This window comes from Strigops habroptila, chromosome 10, assembly GCF_004027225.2.
Source record: "Strigops habroptila isolate Jane chromosome 10, bStrHab1.2.pri, whole genome shotgun sequence".
Lineage (NCBI taxonomy): Eukaryota > Metazoa > Chordata > Aves > Psittaciformes > Psittacidae > Strigops > Strigops habroptila.
The window spans coordinates 27516276-27540626 of NC_046359.1; the positions used below are offsets into that span (position 1 = coordinate 27516276).

Genomic DNA, 24351 nt, shown 5'->3' on the forward strand with positions numbered 1-24351 from the left:
AGTCCCAGGTACTCCATGCTACATAGTGGCTTATAACTCTGCAACCAGCAGGGAATCGCCAGGATCACTGCGACCTGTGTCCACTGGTCCACAGGGGACAGGTACCTCAACCCAGTGGGAATGCTACCATGCTGCTTCCCAGAGTGAGGCTGCACAGGTCTGGGTTTGGTTTCATGCACTGGCAGTCCTGTGCCACCCTTTATGGGTGGATTGCTGGGGCAGAGCCTGTCCTGGATGGCAAGAGAGGAAAAGCCTTTCCCAGATGCTCAGATGGATCCTTGGTCCATTTTCAGTCCTAAATGCCCAAATTCTCAGAAAGCATCAAGGCTCCTAATGGACGTTTCTTTGCCAAGAGTATCAAAGGACAAAGTATCCCAGGAAGGTGGAAAGAGGCTCTAGATCACAAGGACACCCGCTGGGACGAAGAGTCAGGCCACACAGGAACAGCAGCTCAGCCTGCGAAGCCTCTCCCTCCCTCCAGGGCTTTCAGCAGTGCACAGGTCACTACCCTACGAGACAGAAAGGACACTTTACAGGTTCAGTCAGCAATTTACTTTACTTTTGCTTCTCAGCCGTCTGTTCTGCTCACTCCCTGAGTGAGCTGTGCTGAAGTCCCACCACCGCCTCGAGCCGTGTCTGCAGGCGCTGCGCTAATCAATATTACTTGCTGGAGAAAGTGAGTCTCACTTATTGGCCACACATTCCCCTGAGTGCTTGTGTCAAACTCTTTCATGTCAGCTGAAGGGAGGCTTACCACCAGAAAGGTCAAACTGCCTCAACGAGATCTGAGCTCAGCCATTAACTCCCATGTGTTTATCTGCCTCCTGCTATCAGGAGGACTATCTGTGTGTGCCACACACCTCCCTTCGCCACCTCCTCCTCCTCGCTGCCGTGCTGCCGGGGAGTACTTCTGAGGGGCTGAACCACTCGGGCAGGAACAATGAGCTGTCTGATAAGCTCAGCTGGGTGATCCACTTGTCCTGCGCCAAGCGCTTCAGATTGGTGCATCCACCACCTCTCTGGGCAACCTGTGCCGCTGTTTTACCTGTCCTCAGCATCTGTTCAGGTGAGCTATGGGAGTGCTGACAAAGGTAGGGTTTACTGTCCTTTTGAGGTAGGTTTTCGGTCCTTTCCACTGCTCTGACACAAGAAAATGTGTCTGTTGAGGCCCTGCTCACAAAACACAGCAGGAAAATATTCAAGTCCCTTACTGGACTGGGCTGGGTCCAAGCTCTGCAGGCAGGGCTTCCATCCCCTAAAACACCTTCTGCCGCAGTGTCTGCCCAGACCGCAGTGGGATCTCGTGGGGAAGACCCTGGGCTGTGGCACGGATGAGCCTCAGTGGGCCCTTTGGCTGCTGGGGCCAGAGGTGGTGTCTCTGCAAGAGGCAGGAGTGCAGCAAGGCAGGCTCTTGTGTTGCTGAGACAGGTTTGGAGCTGGGCAAACAAACACAGGTATCAAGATAAGACCGTTCATCTCATGCCAAGAAGTGTCTAGAGCTCGGCTTGTGGGATCTCTGTTCCCATCTCTCACATCCCATGTACTCTGGGGATAGGAGAGAGCTCACTCGTCCCTTGGCTGGTATCTCCTGGAGCTGTTTTCTGCTTCCCTACACCAGCAAAATGCCGTAAACGGTGCGTCGTGGTCACTTTTAATGAGCCTTGGTCCCAATCCACTTCTTGCACCTGCTGCTCAGTGGGTTGGGAGGATCTTTGTTCTGGAGCATTTTAAGAGGGCTGAAGCTCTTTCTGCTTTGAAGTAGCATTTGGCTTTGTTGGCATCTGGGATCTCTGCAGAGCTGACCCTGCATGGAGCCGGCAGGACCGCTGGCTACAGCACTGCACTACAGCTGTGCCACAGTTTGGTGCCCACGCTGCTGCAGGACTGCCCTGCTGCCACCCTGCAGGCATCCCAGGCCTGCAGCATCACCTAACCCTGCTCCACAAGAAGGAAGAGCGTCACCTGAGATTTCAGCTGAGGGAGGGACTCCGTGCCCTGAAGATATGGTGCACTGGTTGCTGGAGGAAGGCCCTATGGCCACCCTTCTGGAAACAACAGGGTTATCAGCAGGAGAAAGGGCTCTGTGGCCTGACAGTAGTGGGTAGGAAAATTGCTCTGCTTGGTGAAAGGTGTTTGCCGAACCACGTCCAGAAGCCCTTTGAAGGAGAAAACCTCCATTCTCCCTTGGATATGCTGCAGTACTTAATAAATAACTGTAATTAAGTGTGAGGTGGTAGCTTAAGAGTTCGTTCCCAGAAGTTAACATCAAAACACTTGCTCTTAGCACTTAGAGAGACAATATGAAAGCAGACTTCACGCACAGATGAAAGTAGAGTTGTCAGGGAAGGCTGGAGAGCCCTAGAAACGCATACACTGCTTCTTCAGAGAGCTCGAGGAAAAGGTCTTGGGAAGCAACAGAGCCGCTTCTGTAATAAAAATCCTTTTTAATGAACAGTGACCAAGATAGCACCGGAGTGAGTTTTAAAACAGGAGATGAGGAATCTGGTGGGGAGAAGAGGTGGGTGCCCTTTCCTGCCCCACGGCAGGGACAACCACAGCACCGCTCAGCTTTCCTTCACTGCCAGCTGGGCATGTTTAAGGTGAAGTGGTTACTGCAGGCTTCCTCATAGGAGATGTCTAAAGGGCTGTGAAAAAGAAGAGCGAGGAGAAAGAGGATCGTGGATGCAATTTATTTTTGATCGAAAATCAGTGATCCTGCCCTTAGGCAGGTGTCATGGTGTGGTGCTGCTGGGAAGGCTGGAGAAAGAGGTCCTGACTGCAGGCTGTGCCACGTGTTTGCCAGGGGCCGAGTCTAAGGTGCTGCCGAGTGCCCTTATCCTCTGCTCCTGTAAAAACATGGTGAAAAGCATTCCCAGGTCTGGGTTTCAGTCTCCTAATTGCTACCGAAATCGAGAAGCGCAAGGAGCCAAAGTCTCATTTGCCTTACAATAATCCTCTCCTGCCCTGGAACCTGGGCTGGTCTTAATTTGTCTATGGTTCAGGCAAGAATGGACTAGGCAGACATACATGTTATCTCTTGTTTTTTTGGAAGGAGGGAGCCTATTGCACAACGAAGCTTGGTCTGGATGCGGATTAAAAATGCATGTGTCTGGGGCACCGCGAGCCAGGCTAGTCTGAATTACTTTGATCCAAAAAACCAGAAAAGAATTACAAAGGGCTGATACGGGAATGAGGAGGCTCCATGGGACTGATTACTTTTTTCCCTATGGGAGACACGGATCACTTCCGTATGTGTGAGCCCCTCTTAGCCAGAGGGATTTTGCACTCCCAGGCCAGAAGAAGCACCAGTGAAGCCAACGTAAATACACAGTAGAACTTCAGCGTCACACCTGAGGGCCATGGGTCAGGCACTGGTGGAGGGCAGGGTGGTGCTGGTCCAGCCATGGTAGGGAGGTTCTTCATCCCATAAGAGCTGAGGGTTTGGCCCCGGGTGCGCTTCCAGCTTCCTACACTTCTTACAGGGCTTTTAACTGGAGGATTTACAAGTGTCAACTAATTGCATCCACATTAACTGCAGCCAAATATTAAAACAGCACTTGAATGTCATTTCAAATGAGCTGTTCCCAGACTAGGTCTCATGTAAATTCGGCAGGACGGGGTAGATGTGCCAAAATCATGTTGGAATAATGTTTGAAAACAACGCTGAAATGCTTGTGCTTGAGCTGAGACATGAGAGCAGGTAGTTTAGGTTCAATGATGTGCTGGAGGAAAACTATAGAAACAATTCTAGGAGGAGGCACGAGAAACCCCTTCTCTCTTCCTCTCTCAAAATGCCTCAGCACTGACACTCCAGCACCCCCCTCTCCACCTGCCCTGTTTCTGGCCATCTCTTTCCCCCGAACCAAATACTTTTGCATTCCTTGCTGCACAGTGGTGTGAGTTCTCCAAGCCCACCAGCCTGCTTTTGAATGTGGCCAGAGCCGGGGCTGGTGACCCCCAGTGACAGCAGCAGTTCCTGATGCCTAGTGAACCCCAGCATCTCCGCCTGAGGAGAGCTGGCGGCACAGCCAAGGAGGGACCAGCCAAAACCCAACCCCTTTCATTAAGCTGCTTTATTAAGATGCATGTTTTCCCCCGTCTCTCTTCATCTCTTAACAACTTCAGCCCAGTTCCTCTCACATCCTGAATTAATTCTCTTTCCAGCAAAAGGAAGCACATGCAGATCACCTGCCTCATGTGCAACCCATGGGGAAAACCATGGCACGGCCTTGCGGTGCCAGCTAAAGTACATCTCCCCTCCCCAGCCCCTCGCTCCCAAGGCAGTGTGAGTTGGAAGCATGAGGTTATTTTTACAGCCCTGTCCCCACCTCCCCTAAAGTCAGACTCTGTGTGAAATAGGCTGGCTGATTTGGAGAGAGAATTTCAATTGCCTGGAAAATGAAGGTGCTGGAAACCAAACAGCCAAATGCCTGGCTCAGTGCTGAAAAAAGATAGGTGCTGAAGGCTCAGCACCGATGGGCTGCTTGGTTTCAGAGGTGCCCAAAGGCTCTGGCATGAGGTGGGTGCTGGCTCTCCCTTCTCCAGGAGGACCATGCGGGTGGAGGAAAGCCCATTACTCCCACACGAGCTCCTGTGGGAAAATACTTTGTCCACAAGACAGCTTAAATGGGATTTTACAGCGTGAACGTAGGTGACTTCTCCTTCCCACCAGCCAGAAGGACACACTCAGGGCTGGGTGAATCCCCCAGGGAGGGTGAAAATGGGACATTTTGGGTCTAAGATCTGCACTGTATAAAGCAGCATCTCCACTGTATTGGCTGCAGATCGCCTCAGAGCCCCGTTCTCCGTGCAATGTCTCTGCTCTATCCACTTCTGCCACCTTCTAGCCTGTGCCGGGCGGTGACCTGGTGACGCCACCGCCACCGGTGGCCGGCTCCGACCCGCCTTGCTCCGTGAGTTTCCACTGCAGGGAAGCCTTGGACCACCACCTGCCCTGCCCATGACATACTCTGCTTCGGAGGCCTCGAGCGGCTCTGCGGCCGGGCCCTGGGAGCGGGGGGAGTCCACTTCAGAAAAGAAAAGGAAGTAGAAAAGTAAATTAAAAAAAAAGAAAAAAAATAAGAGGGGAAAAGAAGAAAATATAAATAGGAATAAATATTAAAAATATAAATAAAAATTTAAATAGAAAATGATGATGAGTATTTTAAAAAAATAAAGAAAAATAAATAATAAGAGAAGGATAAATGTAAACAAAAAGAAAATAAGCAATACAATTAAAAGTAAATAATATTTTAAGAATTAACTAAAATAAAAAGGAAAAATTTAGATTAAAAAGAAAAACATAAAAGTAGCAATAAAACAAATAATATAGAAAATTGAAAGAAAATAGAGGAGAAAAGAAGAAAAAAGAAAAGACGAGAAAAGAAGAGGAGAATAAGAGGAAAGAAGAGAAAATAAGAGAAAATAAAATAAAATAAAATAACTTGAAAAGTAAACAAAAATTAATACGTAAAGATTAAAATAACAGTGAAACCAACACCAGGCTTCCGCTGCTCTAGAAACCAGCCGCGTCCAGCATTCGGTTTATGGATGCCGTGCAGGAGCGGGCGGCGCACGGGGGTGCCGCCGCTTGCAGCCCCCTCCCGCAGCGGGCAGGGCAGGGCAGGACAGGACAGGACGGACCCCGCGTGTGACACCCCAACACCTCCCCGCACCGAGATTTGCTGCCCGCTGCCCGCTCCCGCCGCGGGGTGCCTGCCCCTTTAAATCCCGGCGGCGGAGCCAGGGAATCCCTCTCGCAGCGCGTCATCCGCGGCAAGGAAACCCGCGCTCGCGTCGTGCGACGCAAATGACCATTTTTGGCAACGTGCGACAACGGACGGGACCAAGTGGGGCGGGGGGAGGCGGGGCCTGACGGGAACACGGCTCCGCGCCGCCCCCGCCGCTCCGACCGCCCCGCCCGGACCCGCGCACCGCCCGCGGTGCGCGGGTCCGGGCGGGGCGGTCGGAGCGGCGGGGGAGGCGCGGCGGGCGCGGCGAGGGCGGGCTCCATCCCCGTCTCCCCGTCCCGCCCCCCCCGCGGCGGCGGCAGGTGGGAGGCTCCGCGCTGGCAAGGTGTGTCCGGTGCGCCGCGGGTTTGACGTGTGCGAGTGCACATGGTGCGGGGCGGCGGGCGGATAATAAGCGAGTGGGGCCGCGGCGATACCATTGCTCTGAGTCACCGCGGCCGCGCACAGCTCCCGCTCCGGTAACCGGCGTGGGGCCCGCTTGAGTCACCCCGCGACGGGAAAAGGGGCGGCCGGTGGTGGTGGTTGGTGGGGGAAAGGAGAAGGAAGAGAAGGGAAGGGGAGGGGGGGGCGGAGGAGAACCGCTCCGCCCGCAGCCCCCGGGGCCGCGGCCGCTCCGCCGGCGGGGTGAGTCTCGCCGGGCAGCGCGGAGAGAGGACATCGTGCTGCCTGCGCGCTCCGCTCCCGCCGAGACCGCCCGTCCCGTCGGCGCGTCTCTGCCGCCTGCGCTTCTTTATTTTCTTATTATTATCATCATCTTATTTTTCTTTTTTCTCTCTTTTATTCCCCCCCCCCCAATTTTTTTACCTTTTTTCCCTTTCTCCAAAGCCTTTTTTGTATCCTTTTCCCCCCGCTGTCCACGGCGAGCGCAGGGAGGCGAGAGGCAAGAGCCACCGAAGAGGTCGGGAGGGAGAAGGGGGCGGGGAGACGGCGAGGGAGCGGCGGGTGTCGGTGCGGGAAGGCGGGGACGCGGCTCCCCCGGCCCGACCTCGGACCATGTACCAGGACTACCCCGGGAACTTCGACACCTCCTCCAGAGGCAGCAGCGGCTCCCCGGGACACCCCGAGACCTACTCCAGCGGCGCAGCCCAGCAGGTAGGGCCGGGCGCTGCCCCTCTCCCCCGGTTCTTCCCGGGGGCTGCCGCCAGAGCTCCGGGCACGGGAGTTTCCCGCCACACCCGGGGAGCGGCGCTTCCTCCGCGGGGAAGGCGCGGGCGCCCGGCGGAGAGGCGCCGGCCGTGGAGGCGCAGGCGGGGCGGGCGCGGGCTGCCCGCAGCCGCCGTCCCGTCCCCGCCGGCGGAGCGACGCCGCTTCCCTCTCTCTCTCCTTCCCCGCCCGCTCCGGAGCGAGCGCCGCGACCCTCCCGCGCGGGACGCTGCGCGGAGTTCCCCGCCGGTCGGGGCTCGCGGTGTCGGCTCCGAGCGGTGGGGAAGCGCCCGACGCGGCTGCTCTCGCCGTCCGGGACCGGGTACAGCGGGGCGCGCGGGTGTGGGTGGGGAGCCCCTGCCCGGTGCCCTGCCGGGGTTAGGTCGGAAACTAAAGGGCTCCTCCGGGCAATTGCCCTCGGAGACCCGTAACGGCAGCTCACGGGCGCATCTGTGTCTCTCTCTTTCCTGCTTTTGTTCTCTTTGGGAGCTTCGCCGCCGTGCCCCGCTCGCCGCCCGTTCCTGGGCTCTGCCTCGGGCTCGCTCACAGCAGTTCGGGATGGCCCTTCCGGGGGCTCCGGGAGCTGCCGCCGAGTTACTCTCACGGCGCAGCCGCAGCCACCGTACCACCGCCGGCGGTGGGGGGGTGACGGGACGGGATTTGGAGCGGGCTCCGGCTTCTCCAAGCGCCCGAAGTAGTCTCCCCGCTTCTCTCTCCCAAAACTTTGTCTCCGGGGCGGTGACCCTGCTTTCTGCCTTTCCCACCGTGAGGACCGGTGGTGAGCCGCTCTGCCCGGCCCGCCGCTCTGCCGCTCCACCGGGAGCCCCGGCCGCTCTCCGCCTGGCGATGGCCTCTTCGCGAGCGGGAGTTCCCGGGAGCCGGCGGAGCGCTCCCCGGCCCGGCTCCCGCGGCCGGGCGGCGCTTGGGGAACGAGAGATATTTCCTTGGGGAAGCGGCGTGAACTCACGGACCTAAAAGCCGAGTTGGGCGGTTCGTTGGTTTATTTTTTTCCCCCCTTTTCATTTTCCTAAGAAAACATCTCGGAATGCCTTATATGCCTACATAGACTAAATCCACCACTTCTGGGGAAGGCATTACACAATCGGGCCGGTTATACAAACCTGGGTTATTTCATAACTTGTTTACATCAGCTGGCCCAGCCTCACTCTTTTTTTGCCTTTTCAGAATTGGGCTGCCCCCCATCTCTTCTAACATTATTATTTCGTGTGTGGCTCGTATGAGCGACCTGGCAGCGGGAGCACATCGCTGTCCTCGCATCAAGAAGTCATAAGATCATAAAAAAAAGAAGGGGGGGGGAAACCCGTCCAGTCTTAAACTTTGCCAACCGTACCAGCCCGTGACATTCCTCACATTAAAGAAGTTTTACCAGAAATGACTCGCTGCCGCTCCCCGCCTGCTCCAAACGCATCTCGCTGGTGCCCTCTGCGGGCCGCAGACCGACATTCCCAGCGGTTGTAGCGCGGCTCCGGTTTATCCCTCTTTTTACCTTAAACGCCAGGGCAAGGTTGGGGAGCCGGAAGGGGAGCTGAGGAGCTGGAAACGCCCGGCTGAGAAGCTCCGACATCTCCGCTCTCCCTTTCCTCCCTTTATTCAGCAGCTGCGCTGGATTCAAGCAGTTGCTGCGGGCGGTCGTGAAACTCCCGAGCCCCTTAATATTGGAACTAGGGAGGTCTGACCCATAACTGGGGGTCCTCCGTTTCATTTTCGGGGGCTGCACGTCTTTCCCAGGCAGCTGGTGTGCTTGGCTTTTGATACAGGGGCCGGAGACCGGTTTCTAGGATTACTATCTGAAACGGGGCTCTGAGCAGGACACCGGCTTAGCGAGAACATAAATGTTTTCTTTAAGAATCTGGGAGATTTCTCAAGGCCTTGTACGTCGTCTCTCCCTTGATCCTTACAGATGTTATAGATTAGGATCAAATGTAAGCATTGCCTTTACCCTAGCAGTCGGGCTGTTCTGCTGATTCTGGTCTTCAGAGATCTGCAGTTTTATCACTGTAGAAAATATGCATTGTAGGAATTTTTTCTTTAGTGTCTTTTTTTTTTTCCTTTCCCAAAGCAAGAAAAGATGCATCAGTCACATGTTTAACTGGAAACTGTGTCTCTGAGCCAAAACTTTGATGCTTTTTACTTTTTTTTCCCATACAACGCAGCACTGGAACATTTTTCTTTTAAGTTGCGTGTCATGCTATTTTCCTAATCACTGACTTGCCATGTGGTAAACATAGACTTTCATGGGAGGAGTTTGTGTACTCTTTCAGACCAGTCGACTTTCCCCTCTGCTATCCCAGCAGTGTGTCCAGTTTTCCTTCGAGGAGATGTTCAACGTGGGAGAGCCACCAGGGCCCTTGTATTTATTATAGGATATGTCCTAAACGCCCTGTATTTTACAACTGAGTAGTTCTTAAAGATCCTCGGGGTGGTTTTGTTGTTGGGTTTGGTTTTTTTCCATGGTCACCATACCCGTTTCTAGACCAGTTTCTGGTGCTACTCAGCACTTGCAGTTACAGATCTAAGGGAAGGTCTGGGGGGGAGCAGAGACGCAATGGGGTGCAGTACAGAAGCTCCTCATTAAGATGGAGAAGGGAACCACAGAGCCAAAGCCTGAAATGTTCCTGTGCTCCTAAGTTGTGACCTGCTAACCAAGCCTGTCCCTGTCCCTGGCAGGACTCACTGGAGGCTCCCTGACTGTGGATTGGGGGAGGCTCCTATCCCACCACATATTTTTGAGGCAGAGCAGAGACTGACCTCAGTTCTTGGCACTCCTAATAACAGGACTCTTTCTGTTTGCTGCTTAGTTGTTGGGGTTTTTTAATGATACCTTCATCTGCGTGTTGCTTGGGTCAGGAGGGGAGCAGTGGCTTGCTGGTTGAGTGTGTGCTGCGTGTGTAGCCCTGCAATCTGGCTATCGCCACATCTCTTCTGTAGTGCTGTGAATTCCTTGTGGATGAGGAAAACCAAGAGCTGACAGAGAAGTGCCTCCAGGAGCCTCTCCGGGTCAGGAGAGGAGAGCTGCGGGTGTCCTGGGTGAGGAAATGGCAGGAAGGAGTCTGGAAAGAAGAGAAATGGGGATGTGGGTGAGGGCAGGTAGTGCTGCCCGGGGGACCCAAGCTCTCTGAGGAGAGGATGAATGGGGAGAGCAAAGCTGAGGCTGCAGTTGGGGAACGGTCTGTAGCCTCAAAGTAGGGAGGACAGTGCTCAAAGGGGCTCTGCAGGGAAAGTGGCAGGGAATTCAGAGCCTGCCACTGAAGCCAGCTGTGTTCCAGGGGTCAGAGCTGATGGCCACTGGGCTGACCGGGGGTTGGGGGGCTGTGTAGCAGCATTTTAGCATGGCTTAAGCTGATCCAGTGCAGAGTCCTAGCAGGGAAAGGCTGACCAGTCAGGAAGCAGTGCTTGTAAAACCTAGCAGTAGCCTGAGTGCCCATATCTGAAGACTCAGCCTGTCACAGCAGCATGTCCCTGAGTTACTTATCAAGGGAAAATACAGAATACCAGTCGGGGGGAAAAATTTTGAAGGTATTTTGAGGGTTTGGAGAGGAAGCTGGTAACCGAGATGGAGCATGGCACAGACAGGGGCTGCCGTCCGACTGGGCTCTTCCCCCAGTCTGCAAGCAAGCACCATGGAGGGATACAAGCAAGCAAGCTTGCGGAGGGATGTGGCTGGACTGAGCAGCTCCCTCTTGCTGTCCAGGAGATCTCCACTAGGGTTAGAGAAGGGTCCTAAGCTGAGTACAGGAGTGACTGCGAGTGGAGTAGTCGCTTTATCAATAACTTGGAGCCTGATCTTTGTGTCAGATGCTTGCGTCTGTGGCTGATTTGGTGGTGGATCTGACTCTCCTGAACTCTGATGGGAATTTTTAGCAGATCATTGGGTGTCGGAGGCAAAGGTCATTTGCTCTGGAATGCAAACCGTTTTCTTCACATATCAAAGCACGGAATGATCTCAGTTTTTCAGCCATAGCTTTCTAGTGTCCCTGCAAAGAAACAGGACTCTGGTTTTTGGTAGGAGGGATGGTGACACAGATAGGTAAAGGTCATGGTTGAAGCCACTTGTGGAGGTGGAAGCAGAGCTTGCGTCCCTTGACTTGAGCACTTGTGGTTCAACTAGTCTCGCACTTCCTCCCTTCTGGGAGGTAAGGTCCTTTTGCGCTATGGTTTTGGAGGCACCAAGCCATCCTCTCCTGTGCCATGTGGTCACAGCCTACACTGGGCAGAGCAAAGATGGGGATCGGCACCCCTTAAATTCCTTTGTTGTGTTGATAGTTTTCAGCTCTGGGCCTCTGTAGTTAACTGGGAGAGGTCACAAAGATGGCATGTGCTCTGAAATGTGGGGTATGCTGAGGCTGTGTGGGACTCGAGCTCCAGGTGAATCTCTGAGGTTCTGGTGGGGCTTTTGCCAAGGTCTTGGTGCCAGTGCCATCCTGTCTGTCTAATTCCCCCACCTGCTTAACGAGATTCACTCTGTCTTACTCTTGTCCTTTCTTGCTAGATTTTGAGCTGTCCAAAGCTGTAAGTTAGCATTTATCAGTATTCAAACTGGATCTCCTGGTCTCGAGGCGTTGGCAGCTGGACTTACTGCTGGCTAATACCAGCCTGAAATGCTGTAGCTATCAGAATGTGAAATACTATTTGCAGTAGCCTTGGTTTAACAAAGCACTTAAGGTGCTTGACTAGGCACACCCTGAAAAGGAAATCTGTGTCGAAGTGCTGTCCCTTATCTAGGACGCTTACCTGAGCTGAGGTCAGGCTGATGCAAGGGCTCTCATTTCTCTGGGAAGCTGGTTTGTTGACCCAAGAATGTGCGTTTTTTGTGGGATCATCTCAATGCTCACAAAATCAGTGGTACTGACGGCTGCTGGTCTTACAAGCCCTATCCCTTGCACTGTGACTGCTGGAGCAAGGCTTGTCTGTCTGTAAAACCAAGTCTAACCATTGAAAGCCTCCTGAAGTTGCTCAGCAAAGACAAAAGCATTCTTTCTCCCCTGCTTTCCCCTCCGGGGACAAGTGATTGTTTTCCTTGCCAGTTTAGTGCCAGCATATTATCCAGATGGATTTACCTCTGTCTGAAACAAGGTGTACATGTATTTTGGAGGAGATCATTACCTGCTGCCTTGGTTTTACTGCTGCCTTGTTTTGTCTAGACAGTGCAGAGAGCTGCAGGGAACTTGTCCGATCTGAATCCTAAGACCTATTTTATAGGCTGCTATTAAAATACATATCCTTGCACGTAACCATCCCGGGGCCGGGTTTCTCGCCCTGTGTGTGTGGCGAGCGCAGAACCACTGAACGAGAAGCAAGCTGCTGTGCTTGCCATACCCAAACCCTATGTGGACTGAGCCCAGATTTCGGGGGAATCCTTTGGCAGGAGAAGGCTTTGCTCTGCCTGGTAACGGCATTTCAGAACTGAAGTTTCTCTTCCTTTTCTTTGGACTGGCAGAGAAGTGTTTTTCTAGAAAAACTCCTCAATTCCCCTTTTGCGGCACACCGGAAGGAGCGGTGGGCACAGGCGGGAGGCGCTGGTGGGGATGCTGCTCCAGGGGGGAGGCTGGTGTAGGGGATGCTGGGGAGGTGTGGGGGGGTGAGGAAGGGGGTTGGGAGAGGGCAGGGCTGCTCCAGAGGGGAAGCCCCTGAGCCCGGTGCCTTCCTCGGGGGGCTGTGGTGGGCAGGGGCAGCTTGGGATGCTGCAGAGGCACCAGCAGCCCATGCCTTTGCTTCAGGTGCTGCTTTAACCCTTGCTGGTGCTGCTCCTGAGGGCCTAGTTTCTGAGTAACTGTTCTGCTTTCATTGACAGTTTCTTCTCTCTCTCTTTTGCTTTTCCCTCCTGCTTTTCCTCCCAGAAATTCCGAGTAGATATGCCAGGATCAGGCAGCGCTTTTATCCCTACGATCAACGCCATCACAACCAGCCAAGACCTGCAGTGGATGGTCCAGCCCACTGTCATCACCTCCATGTCAAGCCCTTACTCCCGTTCGCACCCCTACAGCCATCCGCTGCCCCCGCTGTCTTCAGTAGCTGGACACACAGCCCTTCAGCGACCTGGTGTCATCAAAACCATCGGGACCACGGTGGGCCGGAGACGGAGAGACGAGCAGGTAACCATGGCAGGGAGAGCAGCTAGGGGTGCCTGGAAAACACTTATACGGAGATTCCCCCTGTCCTCTCTCAGGATCTCCCGGCCCCACGGGGAGTGCTGAGGTCCGTCCCCTGTGCTGTACAGGTGCTGGGGTTTCTCAGGGTGACGGAGGGTATAAGCCAAAGGGTGACTTAATTGGCTGCTTCCTCATTGTACAGTGGGATTTACCCTATCTCTGTCAAATGCTTTGCACCACTGCGCTGCGTTGTGGCTCGGTTTCAAAAGCAGATGAAACTCTGAAGTCAAGCCCTGGGTTTCAGTTTGAGTGTGTGCCACTACAGGCAAAAGGAAACCTCTGAGCAAGCAGAGGAGCTTTTTTGTAGGTCTTTTACAAACCTGACACCCAAGTTACATCAGCTGGTGTTTTATATCTGCTCTGTGGCAGCTAGCACTGCTCCAGTCTCACTTTGGGTGATACCACCAGTACTAGCCAGCATTGTGCAGGGAGGAGCAGCTTCCTTAGAGCACCTTGACTCTAGCGATAAAAACCTTCTGGGTGTCTGGGGTCTAAATCCACCTTCCCGCTACAAACATGCAATTGCTTGATCTCTTTACAGTGGTGAGGTGGGGATCCCATAAGCAGAGGGTTTTCTGCTCCCAAGCCAGTAGCATTTTCACAGCTGGGATGGGGTGGCTTGTACCACTGCTGCTCTGTGCTGAGCTTTCTGGTGGGATCCTGCACTAGGACAGGGCAGTGGACTAAATGCAGTCATCTTGTCTTCTGGAAATCCTTTCAGCCCTGTCAATCTCTTCTTAGTAAGAAACAGCCTTCTCCAGGGCTGTCTGGTGAACAGCTATCCACTGTGCTAGGCTGATCTCTTTAAAAACAACAACAATCTGAATAATCGAGATCTTCCCGAATTGTTCCCAAGCAGCAGTTGTGTGGGTCGCTGCAGAGCAGTGTAATGAGATGTGCTGCATACCCTCGGTACACGAGCACACACCATTGCATGAGGTCTGTTTCCAATACGACTCACCAGCCCTACTTTTACTTTCATGTCATCTGTTTTGATTCACTGTCTGATTTTTTTATGTGGAGTCGCTGTCTGGTGTAGACCTAAGAGGCAGGGAGAGGGTTAAAGTCACGAGTAAGACAAGCCTCTGTCTGAGGAGCTGGGATGGGTGCAATGAGGACTCGTTTTTGAGAGGAAGGACTTTGGGAGGAAGGACAGGCAGCCGTGTTGGTTCAGGTATGTGCCAGCCCTTTCCACCAGCCAGAGCTACCTCCCGGTTCCCTGCGTGCAGGGCTGGTGTCCAAAGCCAGGGAAGCTCTCACGAGAACTGGGGCAATAATTAGCAACAACTAATTTGTTTGACAAATGCTGCCTCTGTGTTCACAAATTGGCCGTGAAGAGATCACCATATTCTCTGCTTTATTTGTTGTTCAGAGTTATTTGCTGAAGGATGCCTGCCAAGCAATTCCTGGCCTGTGGCTTGTTTGCAAGTCGTTCATTGTGGGTCATTCAAAGCCAAGTCCTTTTGATTAGACACGTGCTAAGGCAGTACCCGGGCGCTTTACCGTGGCTCTTTGGCTCAGGTTTCTGCTGTTGGTGCTTTGAACACCACATCGGAGTGCCTTTTTGGAAAACATTGTGTAACGCTTCGTGAAAAGAGCCTGTTTTGATGAACGTTTCTGCCAGTGAGTGTGCGTATTGGGCTTGGACAAGCTGCAGATAACGTGTACAGCAGAGGCACAAAGGGTGCCAAATCCAAACTCTTTCAAACAAATCCAGCGACCGCTGACACAATAGTCCTTTATAGACTCGGTGTAACATTAAGCACGTCCAGATTAGGGCTTGAGCCCCCTCTGTGAGATTTTCACAAAGCTATGGCCTCTGAGACAGGTAATTTAAAAATGACTGAAGGCCTTGGGAGGAGAAATTTTGGTCCCAACATATTTCAATGAGGTCTGTGCTTCTAGAGCATGAAAGGACCCCTGAAAACTGTACACAAAGGCCCCAAGTCAGCACAGAATCGCTGTGCATGCATAACGCTCTGCCGTACTGCAGATGCTTGTGTGCAAATGCATTTTTACCCTACACACATACAGGCTGGAAAGGGAACAGGCAGAGCTGTAGCGGGGAGAGTGGTGCTTGTAGGGGCTCTTTACTGCTGCCTGGCAGGGCACCCTGAGGTGGAGTGCAGTGATCTGCTGATGGAAAAGCTTTCAGGTCTAAATCCTGTCCCCTGAAGTGCTAGAAGTGCTTGTGTTGCTCAGTGTGCATCTGGGGGGCTCGTTCTGCGTGCAGGTGAAATCACAGGCACAGACCAGATCCTGATAAAAAGAAAGCAGAACCAAGCGAGGTGAATGCCCAGAGGCTGAGGTAAACCCCCTGGAACTGCAAAGATGAAAATTAGGGAAATAAAGGAAACTAAAACAAACCAGAATGAGGTTAGAGTAAAACTAACACTAAAAAGAAAACATGGTAAGAGGGTGAATGTCTCATTTGCAATTTTGACAGCCCCTGGAGATGTTAAAACTGAAAGCTTTCATGGAAAGGTTTTTCTTTCTGTTCTCTGCTGGCACTACGTGAGCTCTGACTCGTGCTTTGCAGAGCACGAGTCAACAGCTCGTTTCACTGCTGTTGGCAGTCGCTGGGCCAGAGCCCCCGCAGCGCATGCCAGCCAGTGAGGCTGAAGTGCAGGGCACGAGGTCAGTCCGCAGCAGAGGAGGATGCGCAGCCGAGCGTCTGCCGTGAATTCCCATGGTCTGTGTGCCGCAGCGGTGAGCTGGGCCGTGCCAGCCCTTTTCACACGCTGCTGTACCAGCTCCCTGGCCTTGGCAGTGGTGCAAGCCTATCTGCTGCTGCTGGGATTTACAAACCTCCTCTTAAACCCCAAAAGCTAGGCCTGACTTGACCAGATCTTGTGGGCTCCTGCTCACTTCCTTTGGTTTCACAAGTGTCGCTTGATGGGTTTGTATGGAATTGCTCCTGATTTACATCAGTGAGGATGTCAGCTGGCCTCAGGAAGCCCTTGATATCACTGGAGCCTTGCCTGCTGATGCAAGGAGCACAGTGTGTTATCTCGCTGAGTGCTCAAAAATCTGAGGTCAGATTTTTGGGTGGTATAAATCATTGTTGCTTCATGGACTTCATGGGAGCTCTGCTGATTTTCCTGTCTCCCCCTTTAAGCTAACAACTATTTTTTGTGTGGGAAGCAGCAGATTATTTTCTTTCAAGAAAGAGGCACTTACAACATCGTGCTCTGGTTTTGCTTAATGTACCACCCAAGTTGTGAAACAATCAGAGCATCTTTTATCTGTTTGGCCTTGGTGCAGATTCACTGTCCTCTTACACAATCTTCCCCCTGCTCCCAACTCCATCTTCTCCTCCCCCTTCTGCTAAGACCCGGTGCGGGCAGAGATACTGTATGCTTTCATCTTCTGCTGACACTAGTGAAGAGGGGGAGTGCTCAGCATCCTGCTGGATAAGGCCTTTTTCCTTTGCGTTGCGGTTAAATCCTCGTGAACTTCAAGGAATGCCTTGCTCAGATCTGATTGTGGGTTTTCTTGGCACTTGCCCACAGCTGTCGCCTGAGGAAGAAGAGAAGCGAAGGATCCGGAGAGAGAGGAACAAGCTGGCAGCTGCTAAGTGTCGTAACAGGCGTCGAGAGCTAACAGAGAAACTCCAGGCGGTACGTGCTCCGCATACATTTCTCCTTCCTTGTTGCCTGCCCTTTGGACCAGCTCGAAGGGCATTGCTCTCCCTCAACTAGCATGTTCAAGGAAGATACTACAAAACATGCGCTGCCTTCCCCTTCCAGGGCTGCCCAGTGATGTTACTCCTACACCAGTGGTGGTGAGGGCTCAGGCCTGGAGCTCAGGAGGCTTAATTCCATTTGTTGCCTGCCCAAAATGTCCTAGGAGCTCTCTTCCCTCTAGCCTCCCAACTAGCATGAGTCTTCCTGCCTCTAGTCTCCCTCCATAAGGGGAAATAAAGGTGCTGTATACTTCAAAGGCAGGCTTTTGAAGCACTGAAGATAGTAGGATCAACTGAAAGCAGTAGAAAATGAAGCAGATGTTATGTGTACCTGTCAAAGCTACATCCTTTAGACTAACCTGTCTTTGGTGGAGGTAACAGACCTCCTGCACAAAGGAAGCACTGAAGAGAGGTGTGGTCTAGTGCCACAGGGGAAACAACTAGTGAAGCTGGAGAATATAGGGATAACCACAAGAACCATGGGGTGGGTAAGGGACTTGCTGAAGAGGAGGTTCTGAGCATGGGTTGTGTTGAAGGGGGCTGGAGGGAAGGCTCCAGTGCTCCTGCTCAAGAACTAGCCTGGGGCTGGTTTTATTCAATGATCTTATTAAGAAGAACAGCAGCAGCAGTGAAAGCGCACCAGTGAAATGTGCTGCTGACTCAAATTTGGGAGGTATTCCCAGTGTAGTGGAAGCAGGACATCCTGTAGGAAGAATTTGAGGATTGTCATGACCAAACCAATAGAAGTAAGAGGAGTGCAAAGTGGGAGGTCATAGCTTGAAGGACTGAGGACAAGTTATTTGTGAAATGGTGAGCTCCTCACACAGGAAGGTATTTATTGCTCACAGATTGACTATGACCCATCAGTGTGACATGACCACAGGAAAGACAAATGTGTAAATCCTAGGATGCAGTCAGTGGAGATGAAAGTGGAGTGCAAGAGTCAGACCTAACCTGGAACATGCACTATAGAAAGAAAATGGAAACATTTTAGAGACTGTTGTACACTACCTCTTGTCTAAGTGAAAAGAATATGACTTACCTAACACAAGAAACCCAACGCGAGGATATCTGAGTCCTTTCTGCTATGGTGTCTGCCAGGCAGACAGCAAAGGAGAAGAGTGAAGTCACAGGCTAAGATAGAGTGGTAGAAGCTGGCCATGAGAAAATTAAGGTGAGCTCATGAGAAGACTATTTATAACCCTTACATTGGTGAAGTTTGGGAATAGCCCACTGGCAGACACATGAAACACAAGACACTCAGCTGGCAATGAGCTGGTGCCTGCTTGGCTCATGAAGAGCCTAGGGTGTATATGCCTGTGCCAGATGGGAATTGGACTCGATGGCCATGTTCTAGGTGAGGAGCAGTTTCAGAGCCTCTGATATTTACTTATTCCCCTTTTGTCTGCAGGAAACTGAAGTGCTGGAGGAGGAGAAGTCAGTGCTGCAAAAGGAAATTGCGGAGCTCCAGAAGGAGAAGGAGAAGCTGGAGTTTATGCTGGTGGCTCACAGCCCGGTGTGCAAAATCAGCCCTGAGGAACGCCGGAGCCCTCCATCCAGCAGCCTCCAGAGCGTTCGGACTGGAGCTAGCGGAGCGGTGGTGGTGAAGCAGGAGCCTGTGGAGGAAGAGATCCCTTCTTCCTCATTGGTCCTTGACAAAGCCCAGAGGTCTGTCATTAAGCCCATCAGCATTGCTGGAGGTTTTTATGGGGAGGAGGCACTCAACACTCCCATTGTGGTGACCTCAACACCAGCCATCACTCCTGGCTCCTCCAACTTGGTGTTCACTTACCCCAACGTGTTGGATCAGGAGTCTCCTCTCTCCCCGTCCGAGTCCTGCTCCAAAGCTCACCGGAGAAGCAGCAGCAGTGGTGACCAGTCCTCGGATTCCTTGAACTCTCCCACCTTGCTGGCATTGTAAACCCCCTGCGGCCCCCCATTTTGCCAGTGTGTTACATCCCCCCCAGCACCATGGGGGGAGCCCCCCTCCGTGGGATTAAAGACAGGCACAGGATCGTTCAAGCACAAGGGCAGCAAGAGCAAGGATGGGGAAGTGCCGCAGCTCCAGGAAGGAGAGTGAGGACCAACGCCAGCTCCCTGGAGGCAGGAAATGGCAAGGGTAGGACTGACGCACCAGGACCGTTTGGAGAGGGTGACGTCCCCTCTGTTGGGACTGCCTATGGAAACCTTTTCATGGCCATAGTGGACTTGGGGAGCACTCCTGGCCAGGACTGAAGGCGAGCTGCAGAAAGTTGCTAGTCGTCCCTTTCGTTTGTGAATGGATCTGATCGGTTGTGCTCTGTGCTTAGATCATTCTGGTTAGCTGATCTTACAACTTCTCTCTTTCCCTCTCTCCCTCTCTCTCTCTCTCTGTGCTTACCATTTCCAATGTTGTCGATCCCATGACATTTCATCCAGTTGCTTTGAACTCTAAAGGCTTGTTAGGATCTTTCTCCTTGGGACAGGCTGTGGGGAAACGCATAGGATTGCCCAGGCAGGAGGGGGATGGCTGGGAGGTCCAGGAATGAGGAAGGATGGGGGGCACGAGGAGCCTGAGGGCTCAGCAGCGACGGCAGAGCTCAGAACTCTGGCTTGGGGCACAGAGACAGCGAGTAGAGACAGCAGGAGCCTCATGCAGAAGCCTTTCTTTTTAAAAATGTAGATATATTTATCCTCTTGGGCTCCTCAAAAAGCAAGTTAGCATCTCAGGGCCAAAGTAGCATCAGAAAAGCTGCTGGGCTGGTACTGACCAGTGTCTTTGGCAGGGTTTTACCCCACTTTGGTGGATATCAAATCTGCTGCTTGTTGTTTACTTTTCTTGGGCTGCCTGCTGTCTAGGGAGTATTGCATCTTCCTCCCCAGCGGGGCTCCTGACTCAGAGGCTGATCTCTTCCTGTTAGTAAATCCTCCCCTTGGCCATATTAGCAAAACATGCTACCGAAAAAGAGGTGGCACCATGTGCCTATAAATCTAGGATGGAGACTGGCAGTGGATAAGAGGGTGAAACTACCTGTCTGTGCCCTTGCTGACCTTTTCATTGTTGAGAAACAAAGCAGAGCACATCTACCAGTTGATACTAGTGGGTGTTGTTTGCTCAGAGATTCCCAATTTCCAAGGTTGGGGGGAAGGCAGTGGTCCAACCTTCAGCACAGCACAGGCTACAGGGTGCTCCTGACCAGGCAGGAATGGCATGGTTGAAGTGGTGACCTATTTGAACTAGGACAGAGCTTCCAACAACCTCTGGTTATGAATGACAAATAACAGCAGACGAAAATAGGTTACTATTATTTGCACCTTCATCTTTGGCCTCTGGGTTTTTATGCTGTAATTGATCTGGTTTTGTTGGGGTTGACTGGCCTGAAGACAAAAAACAAATAAGAGGGCTCTTCCCCTCACCCTGGGTCCTTGTCTTCTCCAACCTGTGGGCTTGTCTGCTACTACTAAGTGCTCAAAGAGGGCACAAGCTCTCCAGCGCTGCTGTTCACTACTGAAAACAGTAATGTGTATAACCTATTCATGCATGGAGCTAAGCTCAACTCCTGTTGATGTCAGACCATGACCACATGCACACTAGGATTGCTCAGCTTGCCAGCTAAATCGCTTAGGGGATAGCTCTTTGGTCCTGCCTGTTGAAGCTGTGGTGGCAGCTATTTATTTTGGTGTGAGATTTTCTTGTTCTTTTATATATTTTTTTAATCGGCTGAACCTGGGATATTTCTTGGTCAGGCTGGACCTGAAGAAATGAAATATGCAATTATCGGGCCAGTCCTGTGAGATGCTAAACTGCTGCAGTCCCCACCAACTCTCCTGGGAATTAATAGGGTTCAGTTTTGTGGAACTGGACCTTTACTCAACAGGGCTGGTTTCCCTCAAACCCTGGCCACTGACCATTCCTTGAATCATTTCAAAGGGACACTACTTTGGCTCTAAAGGTAGGCTTTGGGTTTTTTTTGTTATTACCATAATTTTTAAACACAGGTATTTACCAAACCTGCCAGAAATAGAAAAATATGAGTGATGTTTTTGCTTCCTAAAGATGATTGGGATTCAGGCTTTTTCTTTATTGCTTAAACACTTCCATCGTTATACCAGTGCTAGAGGTTTCAAATTAAGCTTACACAATAAGTAAAATTGATCAAGGAGTTCTCTTGTCCTTATACAAACATCAAAACTTCCTTTTTAATAAAGTAGACTTTAAACTTCCCATAGTTAGCAGAAAGGGTCCTATTTTCATAGGGGTTTATGTAGGCAACATCACTTTAGGTGAAACTGCTGTTCTCTAACTGTCTCCATTTTGCCAGATAGCTTGTTTGTGCTAGTCTGGATTGAGAATCTAAAACTGCTCAATAAAATAGCTCTGCATGTCATTTCTGCTGATTTTTGAGCAGAATGCAACATTGACAAGTGATAAATCCTAAAGTGATGCAGCTACTTTTGAGGCTAGCTGACCAGGATTGCTGTCTCCTGGGAATTTAGGAGCATTCCTACTAGGAGTCTTGGGAAGTCAGGTGCCTCCTCAAACCCGAATAAGCCTAACTCCTAGTAGAATGACAAAAACCTACCTTTTCATGCCTGAATCATTGCCAGAAGGAACTAAGGATCTGCAGCTGGCCCTTGCCCACTGCCTGTTGCCTTGGCATTGACCTTCTCAGGGACAGGATGGTCCCCTTTCCTGTCCTATGATACTAATGGGAGCCACTTGAAACTGCCTGGAAAAGAGAATTGTTTTCTACTATCTGGAAAAAGCCCTGAATACCTTGTGCCTGCCCGTTTTGTCCCTCAAATCTCTCAGAGGATTATCTGTGTTGGGATCGCTGGTCTCCTGCCTCTTCTGTATTTTGTGGATCAGCCTTACTTTTGTTTAGTTTCTCGCAGACAGGTACAACTTGAGCTCCTCTGACTCTGCATTCTTCTCTTCAGGTTTACTGGTGTGCTTTTTGGGAAATTACTGTCTTCCTCATCCCCAAAATGGTATTTTCCATGAGAACCTTCCCTGCCAATTCCTAAATGTACTCTTCATGTTCTGCATGTAATGGGGATGCGGGTGCTATTATAACTAGTGTCTGACCAAGAGTTGCTGGAGTCAATGGAAAAAGGCCCAGAGAATTTCATCTGGTATTGGGTCAACCCCCTCGTGACTGGCCCAACAAAGCCTTTAACAACATCTTAAATTAATCAATGCCAAACTGGGAGGAGCAGCAGCAGCTGCACTGAAGGAAACATTCAGCTTCCAGGTGATGTTTGCCATTCCAGATTTGCCCTTGTTCCTCCTTCCCCCTTCCTAGTTTGTGGCATTGCCTTCATCCATTCCTTTCTCATAGTTGTGGAGACTGGGTAAGTCTCAAACTGCTTGTGGTGTGATGGGATTTGGGACCAACACGCTGGGGACAGTAGCTCTCTGTTGTGTTTTTATAATTATTATTTAAATGATCTATTTAGTTCATCTGAACCTTTAATTTTGCTGCTTACTGTATGTAGGATCCACCTGGCCTTCATCCCAAATGAAAAGAAAAACAAAATGAAAGCAAACCTAAGACACTCCCCCCCCCTCATCCCTGGTATCTTATTTATTGGCAGGCAGCCGTCTTGTGCCTGCTCCAGCAGATCTGCCCACCATTAATTTAACATCCTCCCAACTCACATTCCTGCTGTTTGGTTGTTGCCTTCTTTTCTGCTTTTTGTTGTTGGGGTTGTTTGTTGTTTTATTTTTTCATTCTGAGACTTCTGAAATGTAAGAGATCTTATTATTATGACACTTACAGGTTCATTTTCATTAGGAAGGCCAAGTCAAACATTTTAAGAGGTGGGGGGAATAATCTACATTTTATTTCTTATTTATTTATCATGTTTACATCTTTTTTTCTGTTCAAGACTTGGATATAATAAAGAAAGCATTAAAAATATTCCAATCTTCTTCTTTTTTTAGGTTAATAATTTTTTTCTTTCGATTCTTTAAATGGAAGATTCTGGTTTTGTTGTCATCTGTATAAAATGTAAAAAGAGATATGTTTCTAAAGATGCATTATCATTCCTCTGTGAACAGTAGGTGGAGTTCAGAACAATCTCAGAATACAAGATAATAATAAAATCCCATCCTGTTTTACTTAATTGTTCCCCTCCTATCCTGTATGATTAAAGGGTTATTCCACTTTCTTGTTTGTGGCTACTTGATATTAAAACCATATTAAAATGTGTAGAAAATAGGTATCCAATTGTTTTTGCTCAGTGAGAGAATAAACTGTTGTATATATCTTGATATACTGTGTAGTTCAAAGTAACACCAATAAGGGATAGTGCATCTTTATTAGAGCGATAAGTTACTAGTGTCACTAAAGTCTACTTTAAGATCCTCAGACAAAGAAAGGGCCTGATTCTGATTCCACTCTCCTGGGGGCACATTGAGAGCATCAGTAGCATTTCGCTGCTGCAAAATGAGTGTCAGAGGTGGAATCAAGCCTCAGTGATTAATAGGTGACCATGAGGATTATTGAAGGTTTGGGGGCACCATTATCTTTCTTTATTTTATTTTTCTTTTTTTTCCCTCTAAAGTTTTAGCTCATGGGGGGTTTTGTTTGTTTGTTTGTTCTTTGTGGGTTTTTTTTTTTGTTTTTCTGCAGTGAAATAGTTTCTGCCAAGTTGGTTCTTAAAGGTGACTGCTGAATTGGGACCCTTCTTTGCTTGTCGTGATCTTGATATCGTTCTTGCAGTCCTGGAGAATCAGCTCTCAGGCATTGTCTCTGGCATTGTCTCTTTTCTGTTCTTGTTACTTTACTGAATTACAGGCCTACAGTATTTGCACTAAAACAAAAAGCTTGTTAGAGAAAGCTTGCTGCTATGAAAGAAAACATATTAAAATGGTTTTGCTTTTACACTTTTAACTGAGTAGCATTTTGTAGAATAAAATCAGTTTAGACTGAAAAGAAAAAATGACTTTTCTTTTTTCCTCTGCACCTTCTTCTCCCCATACTCCTCTCTTTTCTTCCCATTCCTCGGTAGTGTGATGTTCCCCCCTTCTCCTTTGGTGCTCAGTTGTAATGATTGGCTGTATTGTTGACTGCTGCTGAGAGTTATGACACTTGTAAATCTTGTTTTAATGACATTGTGGACACTTTTTGTATAGCAAGAGCTGACTGGAGTTCTCTCTCTGTTAATTGAAGTTATTAAAAAGCTCCCTTTGCCATGAACAATTAAAAGCTCGCATGTTCCTTCAATATGAACAAATGGGTACAGCATTGCCAGGTGCCCGGTTGTAGCATGTCTCAAGGCTTCTTTCATGGAGAGCAGCTGCAATCCAGACATCTGTTAGCTGCAACAATGGTAAATGTGGCAGAGGCTAGCCGAACAGACCACCTGGGCTAAAAGGCAAATAATGCATTAATCCTTTCATCTTGGCTTTAGAAAGGAAAGGGATAGCACTAGAAAATGAGTGCTGAGGTAACTTTACCTTTTTTTTTTTTTTTCCTTCTTTTAAATCCGCCTCCCAGCTGGAAGGACTCAAAGCTTCTGCTCTGAAAACATGGGGTGGAGAGCACGGTTGCTTCACTGGCAACGTGGAGGAGATTAGGATGGGATTCCCTTGCTCACCTGGGAAAAGCTGCAGTCT

General features: G+C 50.6%; 1 protein-coding gene and 1 long non-coding RNA gene across 4 annotated transcripts; one reads left to right on the forward strand and one right to left on the reverse strand.

The window, feature by feature from the left end:
• Positions 1–2674: 2674 nt before the first annotated feature.
• LOC115613766 lies at positions 2675–9223 on the reverse strand. Its single transcript, XR_003993509.1, has 3 exons — positions 6555–9223; positions 3351–3491; positions 2675–2846 (listed from the first exon to the last, which is right to left on the reverse strand). It is a non-coding gene; the product is annotated as an uncharacterized LOC115613766 (long non-coding RNA).
• On the forward strand, positions 5933–23932 carry FOSL2 (FOS like 2, AP-1 transcription factor subunit). 3 transcript variants are annotated; one of them, XM_030499684.1, is made up of 5 exons: positions 5933–6075; positions 6576–6842; positions 12752–13006; positions 16576–16683; positions 18160–23932. In XM_030499684.1, the coding sequence occupies exons 2-5, from the start codon at positions 6744–6746 to the stop codon at positions 18667–18669; spliced, it is 972 nt and encodes a 323-aa protein (XP_030355544.1). In that variant the 5' UTR covers positions 5933–6075; positions 6576–6743; the 3' UTR covers positions 18670–23932. The 3 variants fall into 3 exon arrangements, 2 of the variants coding, with proteins under 2 accessions (XP_030355544.1, XP_030355543.1); XM_030499683.1 differs by lacking the exon at positions 5933–6075 and adding an exon at positions 6121–6208; XR_003993508.1 differs by lacking the exon at positions 5933–6075 and having other exon boundaries at positions 6634–6842; positions 18160–21011; positions 21050–23932.
• The last annotated feature ends 419 nt before the right edge of the window (positions 23933–24351 follow it).